This window comes from Ambystoma mexicanum, chromosome 13, assembly GCF_040938575.1.
Source record: "Ambystoma mexicanum isolate Mex_15411 chromosome 13, UKY_AmexF1_1, whole genome shotgun sequence".
NCBI lineage: Eukaryota > Metazoa > Chordata > Amphibia > Caudata > Ambystomatidae > Ambystoma > Ambystoma mexicanum.
The window spans coordinates 253,399,348-253,417,845 of record NC_090938.1 but is presented as its reverse complement, the minus strand read 5'-3'; the positions used below and the strand labels follow the sequence as shown (position 1 = coordinate 253,417,845).

General features: G+C 44.2%; 1 protein-coding gene across 2 annotated transcripts in view; it reads left to right on the top strand.

Moving 5' to 3' along the window:
- LOC138521152 (zinc finger protein 398-like) overlaps nt 1-18,498 on the top strand; it is a 405,528-nt gene that overhangs the window by 191,166 nt on the left and 195,864 nt on the right. For both annotated transcript variants that reach the window (XM_069633731.1, XM_069633730.1), the window contains exon 3: nt 9,567-9,677. In XM_069633731.1, coding sequence (XP_069489832.1) covers nt 9,567-9,677 — 111 coding nt within the window. The remainder of the gene's footprint in view (nt 1-9,566; nt 9,678-18,498) is intronic.

The following is an 18,498-nucleotide window of genomic DNA, read 5'->3' as shown; positions in this document are numbered from 1 at the left end:
TGTGACAACATCTGCCTTCTCCTTGAAGACACTGACCTGGACATACTTGCACTCACTGAAACTTGGTGCAATGCCAGTTCAGTTACTTCCTTTGACTCACTCCTTCCGAACGGCTTTAAGATCATTTTATAGTCTCGACCCCACCGTGCTGGCAGAGGAGTTGCCTTAATCTTCCCAGAGTGGATTCCTTCTTCCATCCTACCCACTCAGCCCCATTCGTCCTTTGAGAGCCTAGTATGCAAACTGGTCATCTCTCCTTCCTCCACCTTGACCATTTTCACGCTCTGAAACACTTGTGTACGAGCACCATAGAAATAAAATATCAACATCAATTGCTACCATCTACCAGCCTCCGGCACTTCTTCTCTATTTCGCTGTTAGTGGGCGGACTTCTGTTCCTGCCTACTTTCTACCATCTCCAACCTACTACAACTAGGTGACTCCACTTGCACCGTAACCACCCTCTGCACTGACCTCTGCTCCTCCCATCCCTCTCCATTCCACTTCTGGCCCTACCCATTCTGCTGGTCACACGCTAAACACCATCATCCACTCCAACCTCACTCTCTCTACTCCCCTGGTCATCCATCTCTCCTGGTCTGACCACTCTCTCCTCTTCACTCATCTGCGTCCCTCTGGCCCTGTGACAACCCCTCATAAAGTGCTGCCAACCTCATTGACGAACATCCGTCTGATGAAACGAATGTCAGCTGCTGCCTTCTCTTCCTCCTTCATTCCCCTTTGCTCACCCAACACTGACTCTACCACCCATTCTGCCCTCAACAACCTATATCTGTCCATTACCAGCACCCTTGACATCCTTGCCCCAGTCATTAGAATCCGCCTGAAACCTGTCTCCAAGCGTAACACCTGGTACGACTCCAAACTTGCAGACCAAAAACGTGAGTGCAGGGCTGCTGAACAGTAGTGGCACACCTCAGGCTCCCCTCTGGCAAACTGGCCTGCCGACTGATCCAGAGAAACTACAGACTCCATCTGTGCCAAACAAAGAGCCCACATTCAGGCATGAGTGTCCAATGCGTCAGCCAACACGGCTAAACTCTTCAAAATCGGCAGGGATCTTGCCAACCCGTCCGTAGTATCTTCTGCCCCTACTCCTTCCCAGGCCCTTTGCAATGAACTCACATCTCACTTAATTTCCAAAACCCAGGACATACTGAACAGCTGTGTCACACACTCTTCCAACCCAACCCTCCTCCCTCTACCCCCCTACCACTTACCCTCCTCCTTCCTCCTTCTCCTCCTTTGTGCCTGTCTCCCATGAAGATGTCCCCACAGTTGTCAACTCCATGAAGGTCTCTTCCAAACAGGTTGCCCCATGCTCTTCCAGGACCATCAAGGATATCTCCTCTCTCGTCCCTGCTCTTGCTGATCTCTGCAACCACTCCTTTACTACTGGTTCCTTTGCATCCTCTCTCAAGCATTCCCTTGTGTGCCCCTTCCTGAAAAAACCCTCTGCAGACCCTTCCTGCGCAGCCAAATACCACCCCATTTCCATCACCCCTTTACTGGGGAAACGGCTCGAGACATTTGCCCTCCCCAACTCAACTCTCATACCGAACTTGTTGGCGGTTTACACGACCACCAGTCTGGATTCCGAGCATCCAGAGGCATGCAAACTGCTCTTCTGAACACCTGTGAATAACTGCATGCATCCCTTGGCTCCAACTCCCCTGCTGCCCCCATCCTGCTTGATCTCTCTTCTGCATTTGACACAGTGAACCACTCCATCCTCATAAAAAGGCTCCATCATACCCTTGGTATCTCTGAACAGACACTGGACTGGCTTACCTTCTTCCTAACTGACCGTTCCTCCAAAACCATTCTGGGCCCTTTCTACTCCCCTATATCCCTCTCCACCTGTGGTGTCCCCTAGGGCTCCATTCTTTTGCCATGGCTTTTTGACCTATAACTTTCTCAGCTGGCATGCCTCATTTTCTCCTTCTCACCTAACTTCCAGTGCTACGCTGATGACACACAACTCTTCTTCAAACTTTCTACTGATGTCCTTGCACCTTCCTTCATCCCTGACTGCCCCTCTACCATCCAGGCCTGGTGCACTGCTAATGATCTCTTCCTCAATGCCAGAAAAACAGAGATTCTCCCTATTGGGTTCCCTGCACCCTACTTGTTCCCTTCACTCTGGTCTTCCTCCATGGGCTCCCCCCTCCACCCCGCCTCCTCCTCTGAAGCCAGGAATCTGAATTATCTTTGATTCCTCACTTTCCTTCATCCCTCGTATTCAGGACATTGTCAAGAAGTCCCACTTTCAGCTCTTTTTCTTCTCAAAGGAACTCTTCCCTTCCTCACCTTCCCCCAGAGACTCAATGTTACCCATACTCTGGTTCTCTCCAGGCTAAACTATTGCAATAGCCTCCTCCTTAATTTTCCTTCTTCCACTCTGCAACCCCTCCATCTAACCCAGAATAGGACAGCAAGACTTATCCTTGGCCTCAAGCCCAGGGACCACATCTCTCCTGCCCTACAAAGCCGTCACTGGCTCCCGGTCTCAGCACAGATTAAATTCAAATCCCTCTGTATCATCCACAGGCGGTCTCAGCACAGATTAAATTCAAATCCCTCTGTATCATCCACAAGGCTATCTGGGGCCGGGGTCCACTCTATCTTCAACGCTTCCTGACTAAATACTCCCCTTATAGACTCCTGCGTTCATCTGGCCTTGAACTCCCTGCAGGTGAAGCGGTTTGCTAAACAGAGAGCTGGTGGTCGATCCCTTTCCACCGCGGGCTCCCTCCTGTGGAATAGCCTCCCTCTCCCTCTGCGTCTTGAGCAGGATCTCCTTAAGTTCCGAAAAAGCCTCAAGACCTTTCTCTTTATCTCTTCCTTCTCCTCCTCTCTTGCCTGCTTATCATACATGATGTGCAGGCCCCTTATGCATCCTCTGCGCCTGACCCGCCCCCCCACATCTCTCACCCCACCCGCTGTCTATTTACTGCACCTACTTAGGCTCACCCTCTCTTCGGGAGATTGCACTTACGTTTTTATTAGCACTTCTCCCCAATCACTTCTCCATGAGCACAACAGCACCTATTCCTGGCCCCCTCCCTGCTGCACTTGCACGTTCTGAACACTCACAAGGCACAGTAGGTTTGTCTCCCCTCCGGGTTATGTTCCTTATTGTTCTACTAATTCAATTATTTATTTTGTTGTAATTCATTGTCTGCTTTCTCCTTTACCCACCCTGTTGCCCTGTGGGCGCTTTGAAACAGTTGTTGCTAATTGTATAAGCGCTTAACAAATGAGCAATAAACAAATAAATAAATCAAATACATTTGTGAGGGGTTTCCAGGTGGTTCTCTTTCAAGAAACCTGGACTATAGAGACAGCTGTTATGCAGGGGTTTCAAGCTTTTCAGGTTCCTGCTAGAAAAGGCAGACCAAGCGGGGGTTTACTTATTTGGCTGGAAAATGCCTTAAATTGGGAAGTGACTGTCTGTAGAAGAGCTCCAGCATTTGGTTGTTCCTACTGTGGGTGACATAAGACCCTTGTATTTAACTTTTACAATAGATCCTCGGAAGCCAGTGGACTAGTGGTGGTGGAAAAGATCAAAGAATTGATACATTTGTGCAAAGGTCCAAATTATTTGATAATCTGTGTAATTGTGGCAGGTGACTTGAACCTGCAAATGGAAGCGATAAGTGAGCTGGAGGGATTGTGGGAAAACCAGGATAGGTCCTGAGATATTCCCACCCTGGAAGCAGCTTCTCTAAAAAGGGTTCATCAACTTGCCAATGATACGGCTCACATTTTTTTATAATTCTTGAACTCGGGGCTTGTAATGGACGATTCCCAGAAGATCAGTCTGCGAAACCAGCTTCTGTAGGGCACAATGGTATTTCCACCATTGACTATATTTTGATCTCGGCCAAGGACTGGACCAGGGTGAGCACATTTAGGGTCCACGAAAGAATTGAAAGTGACCATAAACCACTGAGTTCCTTTTTTCAACTTGATAAGACCACTGATTTATCAGTACATGTTCTAGATGCGGTGGAAGGTATTGCCCTCACTGGGCATGCCCGTAACTCGGTGAAATGGATTAGAGTTATTGAGCAAGATACAAAGTTATCCATCTGTGAAGCAATTCTAGAAATTCTTGTAAACATCTGTGCAGATAATATTTCTGATGTAGAAATGTTGTCTGAATTTAATAAATTTATAGAAAACTTGGTCTTTCATTTAACATGTGCGTATCATAGATCCAAAAGGCACGCAACAACAAAACCTGGCTGGTATGACAAAGCCTGCAAGGATGTGAAAAATAAGATCGTGGGCTGTTTAAGAGTCACTGGGGCTGTGGACAAGACAAAACTCTGTTTGTATATAACTTATTATAAGTCCCTTTTAACAAGAGAAAAGAAAGACTTTGTTAGCCAAAGATGGGATGCACTCTTACAGATATACGAAGGAGGGGACCACATCGCCTATTGGAAATTGATTGCGGGTGAAGAGTTGAATGGTGGAACCATTTCTCAAATCTTTATGATATATCTGTTGTGGGCCAAAATCGTAATGTGTCACTGGATTTGACTGTAAAATCTAACTGCAGGGGTGAGGTGCTTTTATTTAATATCGAGGAAGGTCAGAAGGCAATTGAAAGTCAAAAAAGTGGAAAGGCTTCTGGGCCAGAAAGAATACCCAGAGACCTATATAAAGATGAGCCAAATGTTTGGGGCCCAATATTATATAAGTTTGTAATGCAATAATTGGATTGTGTATAGTGCCTGCCTTTTGGCGAAAACTCTGTGATTGTACCCATATACAAGAAAGGTGGGAGGGACTCCCCAGCCAATTACCAGTCAATCTCACTTTTAGATTGTGTAGGAAAAATGTATGTAAAATCTGTTTTGTTCCATCTGCAGTCCTGGGACTTTGAAAATTGTATTATCAACTATCTCCAGGCAGGGTTTCAGAAACATAAGAGTACAGTCGATCAAAGTTGTCGGTGTTCCTGTTGATCCAGAAATATAGTGTGATGTTGAAGATGAAACTGTACCCTGTATTTGTGGATCTCAGGACAGCGTTCGACAGCATCTCGAGGGAAATCCTGTGGCGCATTATGATGGAAAGGGGAGCACCATTAAAACTCATTTTTGTGATGCAACTGCTGTATACTGAGAATAAGACAGCTGTGCGTTTTCGGCTTGGCCGTTGAACTAACTGCACCATCTGATGTGTTGAAGGGGGGAAGGCAAGGATGTGTCCTTGCCCCCTTACTCTTTTGCATATATATAGAAGAAATACATGTGGCATTGGTTCAGGGGTGTATGGTTTACCCAAAAATGGGCCATGATTTTTACCCAGGCCTATTCTACGCAGATGATGCAGTGATTTTATCTTCTTCCCCACAAGGCTAAAAGGTGAATTTAAATATATTTCGCAATAAATGCAAGGAGCTTGAATTGGAATTAAATACTGACAAAACAGAGACTATGGTCTTTAAACCACAGTTCTTGAAGCGTAGTGCGCTAAAAATCTATGTTAATGAATGTAAATTTGAACAGACGACGTACTATGATTATCTAGGAATTAGATTTCACGAGAACTGTGGATGGTCCTTTCAGCTCGCCAAAGCCTGTAGCAATTTGGGAAAATATTGTGGGGTTACAAAATCTTTTTTAAGACATGGGAGTGGGGCTATTTCCCATACAATCCAGTTATGTAGAAAGCAGGTAGTTCCAGCCTCCATTTTCAGTGCAGAAGTTTGGAGTTATGGCACCTGTCGACCTCTTGGTACAATTGAAATTTTTTTTTTTTTTAATGTACTCTTACTGCCACAAAGCTTGCCAACAGCATTATTTCAACTGGAGTTGGACATCTCCCTGATAGGTGACTTACTTGACTTAAAGCCAGTTTAGTATTGGGTTAGTATTGGGTTAGATTGTGGAATACTGATGGGTTGGGAAAGTATTGAGATGCATTAAAACATCTCCTGAGCCTGGAGGGGGGAAAATAAATTGCATGGGTAGCCCAGGTTAAGAAGCAATTAATAGGGCTAACCGAAGTTGCATTATGAGAAATATCTGATATAATAGATAAATCAGCTCCACTTTGAATTAAGAACGCAGTGATTAGAAGGAAAAAAGAAAAGATGATAGAACCAGCCAGAAACCTTAAACTGGACCCAGATTATCTGCAGGGAAAATCAGATTTTGGCTATGAATGTTATCTAGACTATATACAACTGCCATATCAGAGATCTGTGTATACCCAGTTTAGGATGGGAACGCTACATTTAGCGTTCTTTACCAAAACGTGGGGCCAGGTTGGGCTCGGCATATGTTCTCTTTGTGGTTTGGGTATGGAAACTATAACTCATTTTCTATTTATTTGTGTTAAACTAAAAGATCGAAGAAGTAGATATCGAAGACCACTGTTTAGAGTTGCCAGTGTATGATCTACTATTGAAGCCTTGACATTTAGTAAAATATCCACTGAGCACCATATAGTATTTGCAGTAGTGCGCTGCATTCATAGTGTCTGGTTGCTCAGATTGAAATTATTAGAAAAAGGTGGTAGTAACATGGTCTCCTTGCTCACTACTCTTAGAGAGGCACAGCCCCTCCCTACTGATGAGGTCCAACCAGACCGAAACACGTGTCTGGGGATGCTGTTGGTACTCTTGTTCAGAGGAGAATTGCCTAGCATTTCGGTGCTGGACTGCCCCAGGGTTTACATGGAAAGCCTTTAGTTGCGGCTGGTTCCGGTTGGTTAGTGGTTATGCTGTGTTGTAATGCTCTCTGTAAGCTCCTATCAAGCCTTCTTGATGCCCTGCCACGCCAATGTTTGGGATATTTCTTCTCTGTGAAAGATAGTGAGCTAAAGACTCTGGGCAAGTCTCTCGTAACCAGGACTAATTTCTGGCAGAGGGACTCCCAGGACCCTCCTTGTCCTTGTTAATTAGTAACATGGTCTCTACGTAGTGAACGCATTGCAAGCTCTTGCGGCTGCCTATTACATTGGATTTTAATGAGGCTGCAAGCAAGTTCTCCCATTTTTACGATATGTGAAGATTTGTATTATTTTGTCTTTTTTTAAGATTATTCTTAAAAGGGGATGAATTTGCTGAAATGATTCTTTTTTAACTGGAAAACATGAATGTGTTTTTCATTTATTAATTTTGTAATGAAAGGTGATTCTGTATTTTTGGTTTTATATGTTGTTAGTTTATGTCTTTTTCACTGAATAGAGTATTCTCAGTCAGAAAGCGAAGGACCAGTCAACAGAAAGTTCATCTAATTATGTTCTGGTTCCAGGCTCGACTTTCCTCCATGCTGGTGTTACATCAGCCATAGCATAATTAAAATTGAGATGGTGAACAGCAACAACTTCCTGCAGTTCTCTCTTAATAGGGAAAAATGTCTTCAACCACAAACAGTAATAGAAATGGTCAAACAGCTGCAGCATGTTCAACAGGGGGTTTTCAAGTCCAATGTTGGATAGATTCTGCTGGCCTTTTCTACTTTCATTCACCGGTTATTAAATTACATTTTTGTACTTGGTCGAGCATTCTAGCTATCGTCAGTTTATCAAGTACTAAGGCTGGTCTGATTTCTTGGTCCTGGTAAGTGAACCCAACTGGCAGTAATTCCCTCTTGTCTGGGTATGAGGTGTCAGGCTGGGGTTTCGAAGCCAAAAGTGTCAGCCAGATAAGAGACCACAACAGGGCTTTGAGGCTGGACTTCTGACACTGGTCTATGACCTTGACCCAGGTTCCTAATCTTGGTATTCCCCCTATTGCAACTGCCCCACCTTCTTGCTATTATGCTGCTTGCCTGTTCCCAAGGAATCTGCATCTACTTGTCTTCTACCCACAAGGCTCTCTGTAAGCTCCTATCAAGCCTTCTTGATGCCCTGCCACGTGCCCCACCCCCCTTCTCTTCTTATTACACACCCTGTAGGGTTGGGGTACATCTGCCTCTCTTTCCTTTCTTTGCTTCTTCCTCCTTTGTTCTTCTCACCATTACCATCAACTTTCACCTCTCCCTTAGGGCTTCTCCACACCTCCTCAATTTCTCTCTCTACCAACTCCTCTGTAAGTCTCCCCACCCCCTCATCCTTAAAGCCTCTCACCACCACTCCTCGTCAGTTCTGCTCACCACCTAATCCGCAGGACTTCTCCGCACATCCTACTTAGTGTTCCCTCCACTACCTCCTTCCTAACTCTCCTTCGCACTTCCTCCTTATGTCCTTTTGTTATTGCCTATTATTTAGCTTCTTGAATTGCCTCTCTCAGGTTGTTCCTCCTAACTGCAGCCTCCTTTCAGCCTCTCCACTCTCCTGCCATCTCCACCTCCAAACAATCATTGTCCAAATACCACACCAACCCTTAGTAGTGCATGGCTTATCTGGGCGTCTGATCCTACAACCTGGGCCAGACATAGCATGATTGTGTGCACATGCGTTTCCTGATAGCTTCTGACAGGTGATTGTTGGACGGCGGAAGACAAACTAGTGCATTTAGTTGAATGTGTGGGACCAATTCCCCACTCTGGCTTATGGTCTGAGCTTACATGAGGCTCGTTTAACATCTTGTATTCTACTAGTGGCAACTGCATGTGCAAGATTTAGCGTTTCTTGTTCTGTGCATCTACTACTGCTGCTTGGGCTTCCTATTTCATGGAACACCTCGCTCACAAGAGCCATGTTTTTTTTCGGAGAAGCAGTGAGACAAACCTTGCTTAATTGTATTTGTGGATTACAAATTCTCTGAATGATGGATATGTTTACTCAGGAATCATACCCCTTAAAGGAAACTGCGCTACTAGTACGTTGATCTTGTGACTGCTGACAGTATTTCTGGGATCCTTTAAAGGGATTAGTCCCTCTGATGGTCCCATTTTAGGAGCCCCTGACCCATGAGGGTTGCATAGTAGGGATAGCCAAGAGATCATGACTACAGTGCCCCTTCTCCAGCAGCAGACAGCTTGTTGGGGACCTTATGCCCTCTTGATAACCCCACCATCCACACGCATACACAGACGGGCACTTTGTCACATCTCTCTCTCTCCTGTCTGCTCCTGTTTCTCCATGTCTGTCACTCTTACCATATTCTGTTTTTAGTAGTTCAAACTCTTCTGCTATGTTTACTGATGTCTATGTCCTTCTGTGTGTTCTACATTTTTTAGGTCCTTTTTTAGTAGTCTTTGTGAATGTCTTTTTCTTGATCATCTCTCCTCTGTGCATTTCTATTATAGGTATCTCTCTCTGTGCATTCCTTCCTTTAGTTGTTCTCTCTAGGATAACAGAAAATGGATGACTGGAAGGTTTTGAATGAATCGTACCCTCTGGTTTTGATCTGGGAAACCCTTCAGACCATCGCTTTTCAGCCGGCCCTGTCATTACAGAAGTGAAAAGACTGTTGGTTAAGATTCATTCATAAACTTCCTGCCATCAAACTTCAGTTTATGTTACTAGTATTTTACCATGCATTGACATCTGTCAGGAATTTAGGCCACATGGAAAGAGTTTCTCTCGGAATGTTCATGTTATGTATAATAATATTTTTGTTTTCCTTTTAACAGGTCCTCTTATTGCCACCACTGTCTATTCACTGAGAACTAAGGAAAAGGAAGAATTATGTTCCTTGGATTGCCAAGAGTTGGAAAAAAGACATGGCAGTAATGATTTTCCAAGTGAGTAAGAGGTGCTATGACCTGAAGACAATGTCTAAGCGTATTTTCACATGGTCAGTAGTTTACAAATACATATGCATACACATTCACAGAAATACATAGTAATACGTGGGTGCATACAAATTCACTCATATGATTTGATTTTGGTATGTGCTTAGTTCAACCCCACAAACGTAACTGCTTCCTGGTGCTAGACAATGAGCATCAATGTCATTCAGGAAAAGGACTACAGAATTTGGTTGAAAACTGATGTTAAGTGAATAGGGCTATCCTGGATATCTGGCAGAGGGGGGAGTTCCACAATCCAAGGGGCTGAATGGAACATGTATAACATTGAAATTGAAAGCAAGGATAAAAGTTGCATGACCATGGGAGGAGCTAAAAGTAAGGCAGCACGTTTTAAAAGCAATATGGCTATTGACTGGGAACCAGCATAGGGAATGCCAAAGCCATCTTACTTTACTTTAATAATTTGTATCGCGCAAACCATGCACCTGTAGGCTTAAGGGCGCCACAAAACAGAAAAACGGATGGCAAGTGCACAGATGAGAGCCAGACAGTGCTAGAGAATCCAGGTGAGTGGTTTCAGTTGAAAAGCAGGGTTTTTAATTTCTTCCTGAAAACTTCAGTAGATTTTAGGTCCCTGAGTTGTAACATGAGGTCGTTCCATGGTCTTGGAACTGCATTCGGAAAGGCTCCTTTACTGGCTTTAATGGTATTACATTTCGGCAAAGCCAGCTGATCAGTATAATTGGACCTGATGGATCTCACATGGGTTTTCTCTTTGAGCAGGTCCTGTAAGTAAGAAGGCATGTTCCTCAATCGGCATTTATGGGGAATCAATGGCAGACGATAGAGTAATCTTTATTCAACTGGTAGTCAATGCAGTCCTCGTCTCGCCTCAGAAATATGTTCTCTCCAAGCAGTTTGAGTGGCCACTCGTACTGCACTATTCTGTTTTACCTGCAGACGGTTGCACTTCCCTTTGTTGATGCCATAAAGAAGAATCAATTTTAGCACCCACTATGGTCCTTGCAATCGTTTCAGCATTGGAATGAGTGATAAAGGGATGAAGATGGGCCAGGAGCTTAATATAGTAAACTGAGGATGAGACGAGATTAGTGACATGAGCTTTCATATTGAGGTGTTGGTCGAGGGTGACACCCAATGTCTTGACCTTCTTTTGGACAGCGATTCTGGTGTCCTCAATACAAACGCTCTCATAAGAAGGTCCTGGTTTCTTAAGCATATTGGGAGTAACCACAACCAAGAGCTCTGTTTTATCCCTATTCAAAGCTAGGGCATTCTGTACCATCCAACTTTCGATGATGTTGTATACCTTGTTGAGATGGAATTCATCTTTATCATGGTTACCTGTGAGAGGGATGATTCACTGAGTATCATCAGCGTAGTTTGTAAATGCTGTCCCAATTTGTTCAAATGCATGAAGAAGGGAACCATAAAGATGTTATACAAACAGGGTGAGATACAGGCACCCTGAGGTACACCAAATTCCAAAACTGTAGGTGACGCTTCCACCTCTCCACAATAAACTCTGCATTCCTGATTGCACAAGAATGGGGCAATCCATTGATAGAGTAGCTTTTTATCAGAAAAAATACAAAGTGAACAGTCGCATTCTGTACCCTGAGTGGATGAAGCAACTGATATTTTGGAGGTCTAACATACAAATCATTTGGAATTTATCACTGCGCCCATTGTCGAGCTGGCCAAATCTGTCAGTATAAATGGTGGGTATGACGAACTTTCCAGAGCATGAAGAAAGAGCTCCTGGTAATTGTCAGCATCCATACTGAGGTTAGACTCCCAAGTTTTTACCTTGTTGGGAAAAGGAGTAACTGGCCATTGTTGGACACGGGCGAGATTATGAAAAAGGTTGAACAGACCCAATGGACGGACCACTTTCTTTGAGCCATTCAAATTCAGGTAGCTGTGCCTTATTCACTTGGGGATTTAGGTTGGCGCATTGGACAATGAAATTAAATCATTTTGAGGACCACTAAAACACAAGTTAATTTGCTGTTCATTGCGATATGAGTGATTTTGCAAGCAGGGGGCATCAAAGATGTGCAGTAGGGGGCTTAAATAAATGTTAAATAAACATCTGGGGTGAGAGGAGATAACCCACAGAAACAATGCGTTTCACTTCTCACCAAGAGCAGCAGAATTGGCTCCATTCGACCATACATCACAGTTACATCACAGTTACAGGGAAAGAAGCAATACCATGCAAAAAAAGGGCTATCTCACAGCGAATCAGAAGGCCACAGAGAGAGAATTAACTAGACCAGGAGCAAGAGTACTCCCTCATCGGCCTGGGCAGAATGCCATTTCATACCCTTCAGAAGGATGTCTCAGTGCTATGTTTGTGGGGTAAACCAGAGTGATAGAACATCATGAATGCCAGCATGTTCAAGGTGAAATTTGCGTTGGCTCACGGCCGCTTAACGGCATGGTGAAGAATGCCAGGAATAAAGCCTTTGGAAAAATTATACATCAATAAAACTTGCTATCCAGGCGGGTCATTATTGCCCGCTCCAAAGCTGGAGTAGCAACACCTGGACTGTAAGTTGGGCTAAGATTTTTCATTAAATTGAAATTGTCATTGTCCGTGTCAAAAGAGGAGAACTAAGGACTATTAAGACACATCGGGTAAATGCCATCAGCTGTAATTGAAACAGATTATCGCACCTTATTTTGAACAACCTGGATTTTTTAAATAAGAGATTGAAAGCCTCTGAGCAACAGGGGCACGGCAATCTTAGAATAGTGAAGTAAAATCCTACTCTTGTTTAATGATTAAGAAATCTTGGCGCAAATATAATACTTATTGGCTTTGCATATAGTTTCTTTTTATAGAGTGGAACAACAACTTTAGCTAAGGGTTTATCTTAGTCTGGTGATGACTACCTCCACTTTATGTCCAGGTGTCGCATTGATGTTAAAGCGCAATCCGATCTTGATTAAACCATGGATGTAGGCGTAACAACTCCAGTCATGCTCATCCTTAACTGCGAGAGCACTGTGCTCCTGGCCTACCCTCTGTCTTCCGGGCCCAGGTACCTGTTCACCCTGCCACCCAGCCGCACTGCCTCCGGGTCATTCCTTGCACTGGGGTCTGTATCTGTACCCATACAGCCCCCCCCTGTATTTTTCTCTTTCTGCACTTATCAGACATACCCTGTCAGCCGCCTCAAACCCAGCACTTGGCACTTGCGGGCTGCACCAGCACTGTTTTTTGCCTTTATTATTTTTGTATTTTTTTATCTATCTGTTTTTCCTTTTTCTCCGCCTTTACCCCCCCTCCTTCATGCACTATTCCTCTTCCCTCTACCATGCACTTGCGTATTCTCAATGTCACTGAGCCCAGTAAGATTGTTGTTTTTGTTCTCCCTTGTTCCCCTCCCTTGCCGCGCTCTGAAACACTTGTGTACGAGCGCGATACAAATAAAATATGAATATCAATACTCCAAATCAGTTTGTTTGTATGTGAACTGTGAGCATATTAGCAATTTCCAAACCACGTATTTGCCTTGTTTATTACTTGGGCAGCTGGTTCTGGAAGTGTCCAGGAGCTAAACCCCACGCGAGGTATGTGAGAGGGCTAAGATACTGAATTACTGGAGAGATGCTGTTGGACCAGGAGCAAATCTGCAGCGCATAGAGCATGCTGATCTTGTGTTCTAGTCTTCATTGGAGGTAAAGGTCATCTAGCTCATTCTTGGAGAGTTATACATGCATGGTTCATATAGTTTGGTATCACTGTGAGCTCAGAGAAGCATTCCTCTCTTTTTGGAAATTCTTTTGCACAAGAAACCTAGTGAGAGGGATGTACATATAAATAGGATTTTATGTAACAAAATAGCCACGGGTATTCACTCCCTTTCTTAATCACTGCTTTGAACAACATCTCAAAACGAAATAATTACATTTAAATTGATCCTTCGCTATTTGACTACTTTCAGTGGTTTATGGGTCTGGGTCAAAATGTGTAAGCCATCAGAATGACAGGTGACAAGTGATGGATAAACAAAGTTTGTCATCTCTGTATTAAGGCCATTTCAATGAATTGTTATCCCTCTACTTTCAATGGCCTTGCAAAGGGTTCCAATAGGGATAATTTCTCTCTTCACTAAAAGGATACAACGTTGAGTATTTTAAGGGTTCAGAAGTATGAATATGTTTGGGTAAAGACTTTTGTTATCACAAACATGTTGGCAAAAGTGCCTCTCTATCCCTTAAGGCTATGAGGGGTTTCCCTGCCTCAAAGTAAACTAATGAACATTTTAGGAAGTCTGAAAGTAAAAAGTCTGTCACTGTTGTGTCAAAAACATACTTCTGTCCCTAACACTCACAATGTAAGATAACCGTGCAAGGGTGTTCTTTACTAAAAGAAACAATGCTCTTTGCAGTCACTCTCCATTGCCTAGACTTATTCTTCTATTAGTATGGTGAATCCAGATAAAGTACAGTCTCTTATGTTTTCAGTCTTTATATCCTATTAACTCGGGATCCCTCTCCGTCAAGTATAGGATTTATTTTATTAATCCCAGGGTCTTTGTCCTCCTGGTTTCCAATCTTCTATGTGGGTGCGAGTCCCAGACTCAAAAAAGTGATTTGATGTCTTCCCTTGTCAAACCGGGTAATCCTCAAACAATGTCTTTCCCAGGTTCCCAGACCCTCAGAACTTTAGACCTTGGTTTCTGATGTGGGTGCAGGTCCCAGACTCGCACAACGGCGTCACTCCACCTTGGTTGACTCTGTTGCCAAGTGAGTAACTGTCTGTGATTCACTTTCGGGTCCCAGACCCTCTCTTTTGGGTGTGGTCCGAGACTCGCACAACAGCATCACTCCCCTTTGGTTCACTTTCCTGCTAAGTGAGTAACTGATTCTGATTTAGTTTCGGGGCCCAAGACCCTCTTCTTTGATTCACTCTCAAACTTCCCCAGACCTCCAACCCCTTCTGGTAAACCTGTGTACCTGTTTTCTTCTTCTTGAAAGGTAGCAGCGTTTCCCCTGTCTCTGTGTTACTGCAGCAGTTCGGGCGGGATCTCTCTCCTCCTGGCTGTGCGACCTGCCTTGCAAGTGGTTCACCGGATCTCTGGTAGCCTCGAGTTAAGTACCGGCAACAACCCATTCAGTCCTTCCAATTTGGACCTTTGTTACGCTTTCCTCTACCTTGCTCCATGGCTTCCCACTCAGCTATCCTCTGTCTGCCCGGTACAGGCAACCCTCTATGCCTCTTCGAAGAACAATTTTCCTGTGACTCGCTCACGGGAGGCTTGTCTCCCTCAGGCTCGTCTCTCGGCTGTTCGACAGCCGCGTTTCTTTTAAACTCCTGCATTGGCTAGCTGCTTCTATTCAGGCAATTGACATCTTGAGATAAACAAGACAGCTCACTTTACTTCCTCAGAGTGATCTTATTTGTCCCAGTACTTTTCCCCTTTGAAGCGAGATACTTAGAATTATTGGCTATTTCAGATTTGTCAAGTGTATCAAGATGGTAAATCTTGCAACAGAGTATATTAGTTCTCCCTGTTAGGGGGGCGGGGTGGTTGGTATTGGAAAAGGGGCTGGGTTTATCAAGGTGGAAGAATACTGCGTTCCCTTGAGAATAATCGTCCCTAATGCCATAGGGGGCTTCCCCTCCCATGGTGCTCCACCCCCAGAGGGATTATTGTACTGTGGACACACCTCTCTGCCCCGATGGGAAAAGTCTCCCTCTAAGGCAGAAGGGATGACATCCTCAGATTTGTCACAGTATTGTCTGTACATGGTTGGTGCTGATGCCCACCAGTACATCTGACAGTGGATACATGTAGACAATTAGTTGGAGAGATAGCTGATATTTGCGAGGACTGAACATTGTATTGAATTGTTGTGAGCGTTGAAGTTCCCCACCCATATACTATGTTGACTGAACCATTAAAAGGATTAAAACCATTACAAGAAGGTGCCAGTAAGACTGACGTTAGGAATAAGATACATAATTGTGATCAAAGGACAAATAAAATAACATAAGGACTACTAACAACTCCAGCTCTCTAGGTCACCAGTACATTAGACTCTAAAGTGTGAATTAGTTTTTTTAATTCTTGATTTTCTCCCATTTTTCAATACAAAATACAACAAAACACTTCCCCATATGCTTCAACATAATCCAACCTTTATGCCATCCCCATCCCGCCCCTCGCCCCCCAATGTTGCAGTCCTACAAAACCCTATGACTATGGTCTGTCAGCCATTATACCTTACTCTAAAAAGAAACCGTTCTATCTACCGTCCATATCTAAGGGACCACCACCCATGTTCGAAAATCCAAAAGTTGAGCAACCCCCCACTCTACCCTCTTCTTCACATCACCTCTATTCGCCTCTGCGGGTTTAACTCTGCAACCTTAAACCTCATTATGCCCATATTTTCATAATAAATTGGACCATTCTCCCTCTCGAGATGCTCCCACCTCATGTAGTTGAGCAGTGATATTTTCCATCCAATATATTTCCTTGGCCTTGTTCGCCCACTATTTTTCAGATGGCATGAGTTCTCTCTTCCAACCAATAACCAGAATCCTAGGTGCGGTCTCTAAATATTCCATATCACACTCAGAATGCTATTCTCCCTAATCCATCTCAGGATTTTCCCCCTTGGAGTCCATAACCACTCACCAACCGGAACCAGCCGCAACTAAAGGCTTTCCATGTAAACCCACTGCTTTTGCTTATCCAATTGCAGGTGAGGAACCAGTACCTTTAACTGCGTTGCCCTATAATATATACCTAGATCCGGGAATCCCACTCCTCCCATTTCTTTGGCGAGAATCAACATGATCATAAGCAATCCTACGTTTCTTACCCTGTCATAGAAAACACAGCATTCGCCCCTTCACTTCCCCCTTCTATGATTTCAAACACTGCCGGGACTGGGCTACTTGGATTCTTCAGATGCAAAAGTATATCATCTGCATACATCCCTAATTTAAACTCCTTATCTCCGACATACCATAGCATCCCTTCACCTGAGTATGAGAGCAAACAACATTGGGGACAGCGGACAACCTTCTCATCCCTCTCTGCAAACCAAAACGGCTTGAAATCTTCCCATTAACTGGCACCCTTGCACTAGGCTATATATATATATATATATATATATATCTTATCCCATTGAAAACCATACTCCCAAACCCAAATTTCTTCAAAACTGCATACTAGAACTCCCACCTGACTCTATCGAACATCTTTTCCATGTCTAGCGTGAGTAACACTGGGTTCTCCCCTTCCTCCTTGATAGAACCATAAAATTCAACGTCTTTCGCATTCATCAGCCCCCTTCCTCCCAGGCATAAACCCAACCTGGTCTGGATGAACCAAATGCAAAATTATTGTTAAGCTCACCTGGTCTCTGCGGAAGCGTTGGGGCACGGTTGCAGCCCTCCCTGAACTTGAATCACCCCCTTCAGGCCTCTCCCTCGGTAGAAAAGCTGTGAGCGGTGGTTAGTGCTGATACTGCTCCTGCATGGAGATAAGAGTGTGTGAGTGTGCCAATCTGTGATTGTTGTACCATTCAAACCCTTCTCTCCAAAGTACGGTTTCTGTGAGCATACGCTAGCCCATAAAGCTCACCTGTGAATTATGGAAGGTAAGCTCTCCGCCCTGCTACTTCTGGCAGGGGCGCGTTGAATGGGATCTAGTTCCTTCACTGATCCATGATAAGGATTAGTTCAGTCCAGCTGCGATTATGCTTCTCTTTATGATTGGTAAGTGTCTTTTGAGCTCTTGTGATTCTGTTCGTTCTGTTTAATGTCTTTGTATGTTGCTCCTTGTGCCCGCAATAACGCCTCTCTCGTCTGTTTTCTTCCCTTAGATGGAAATGCGGCATCAATGCAGCTGTGAGACTCGAGACGCGGCCGGAAGATTGATGCTACCGCAACGTTCGACAGCAGGTAAGTGATGGTTGATGGAAAAGCGCAAATGGCGAAGCACGACCTTAAACTGACTATTCTTTCGATGTCTAACCTTGTCTTCTGTTTTTCCTTGAAGGCACTGCTGTCGATGATGGAGCGTGTCATGCTGCAGTGGCAAGATGAAGAATTTGGCGTTCCGGAAAGTGTAAAGATGAATGCTCGGTTCACCGAAGAGATGTACAGGTAAGAACAGCTTCCCCCAGTTGGTAGGTATGCTGGCAGGAAGCAGGGTGTCCAGGAAGCAGGGTCTTCAAAGGTAAGCAGGTCTGACCTCAGGTGACGGTGAGCGTTACGCCGCTGGTAAGTGCAGAATAACGCGAAGCGTCTGTCTTGAGGATCAGGGCAGCTTATATAGCTGTGAATCCATTAGCAGCCACACCCAAGAATACACTTGGGGCTGCTTAATGGATGGAATGTTCAAGGTTAATGCATCTGAAGTGCTTAATGGATGGAATGTTCAAAGTTAATGCATCTGAAGTGATATGTCCATAATAAAAGCTTTTTGGTGTTAAATGGATGCTCTTGTTTACTTTTGTTCATGAGCTTGGTGCCAAAGGTGTCAGGGCAGTGTCCACCCAGGTCTCCTGTGCATGCAACCCCTGCATGCCTGTGCCCCTGACTTCATAACCATGACAATTATTTGTTCAAACCTTGATGCAAGCCTCCTTGTAAACAATTTTGCATCCACATTAAGTAACGATATTGGTCTATAGGACACACACAATCTCTGGTCTATATCCACCTTTGGAATAACCACAATCAAACTCTGTCCAAATGTGTAGGGGGCCTTCACTGTGTCTAGGATGGAGTTAAACAGTTTTGCTCAAAAGGGACTAA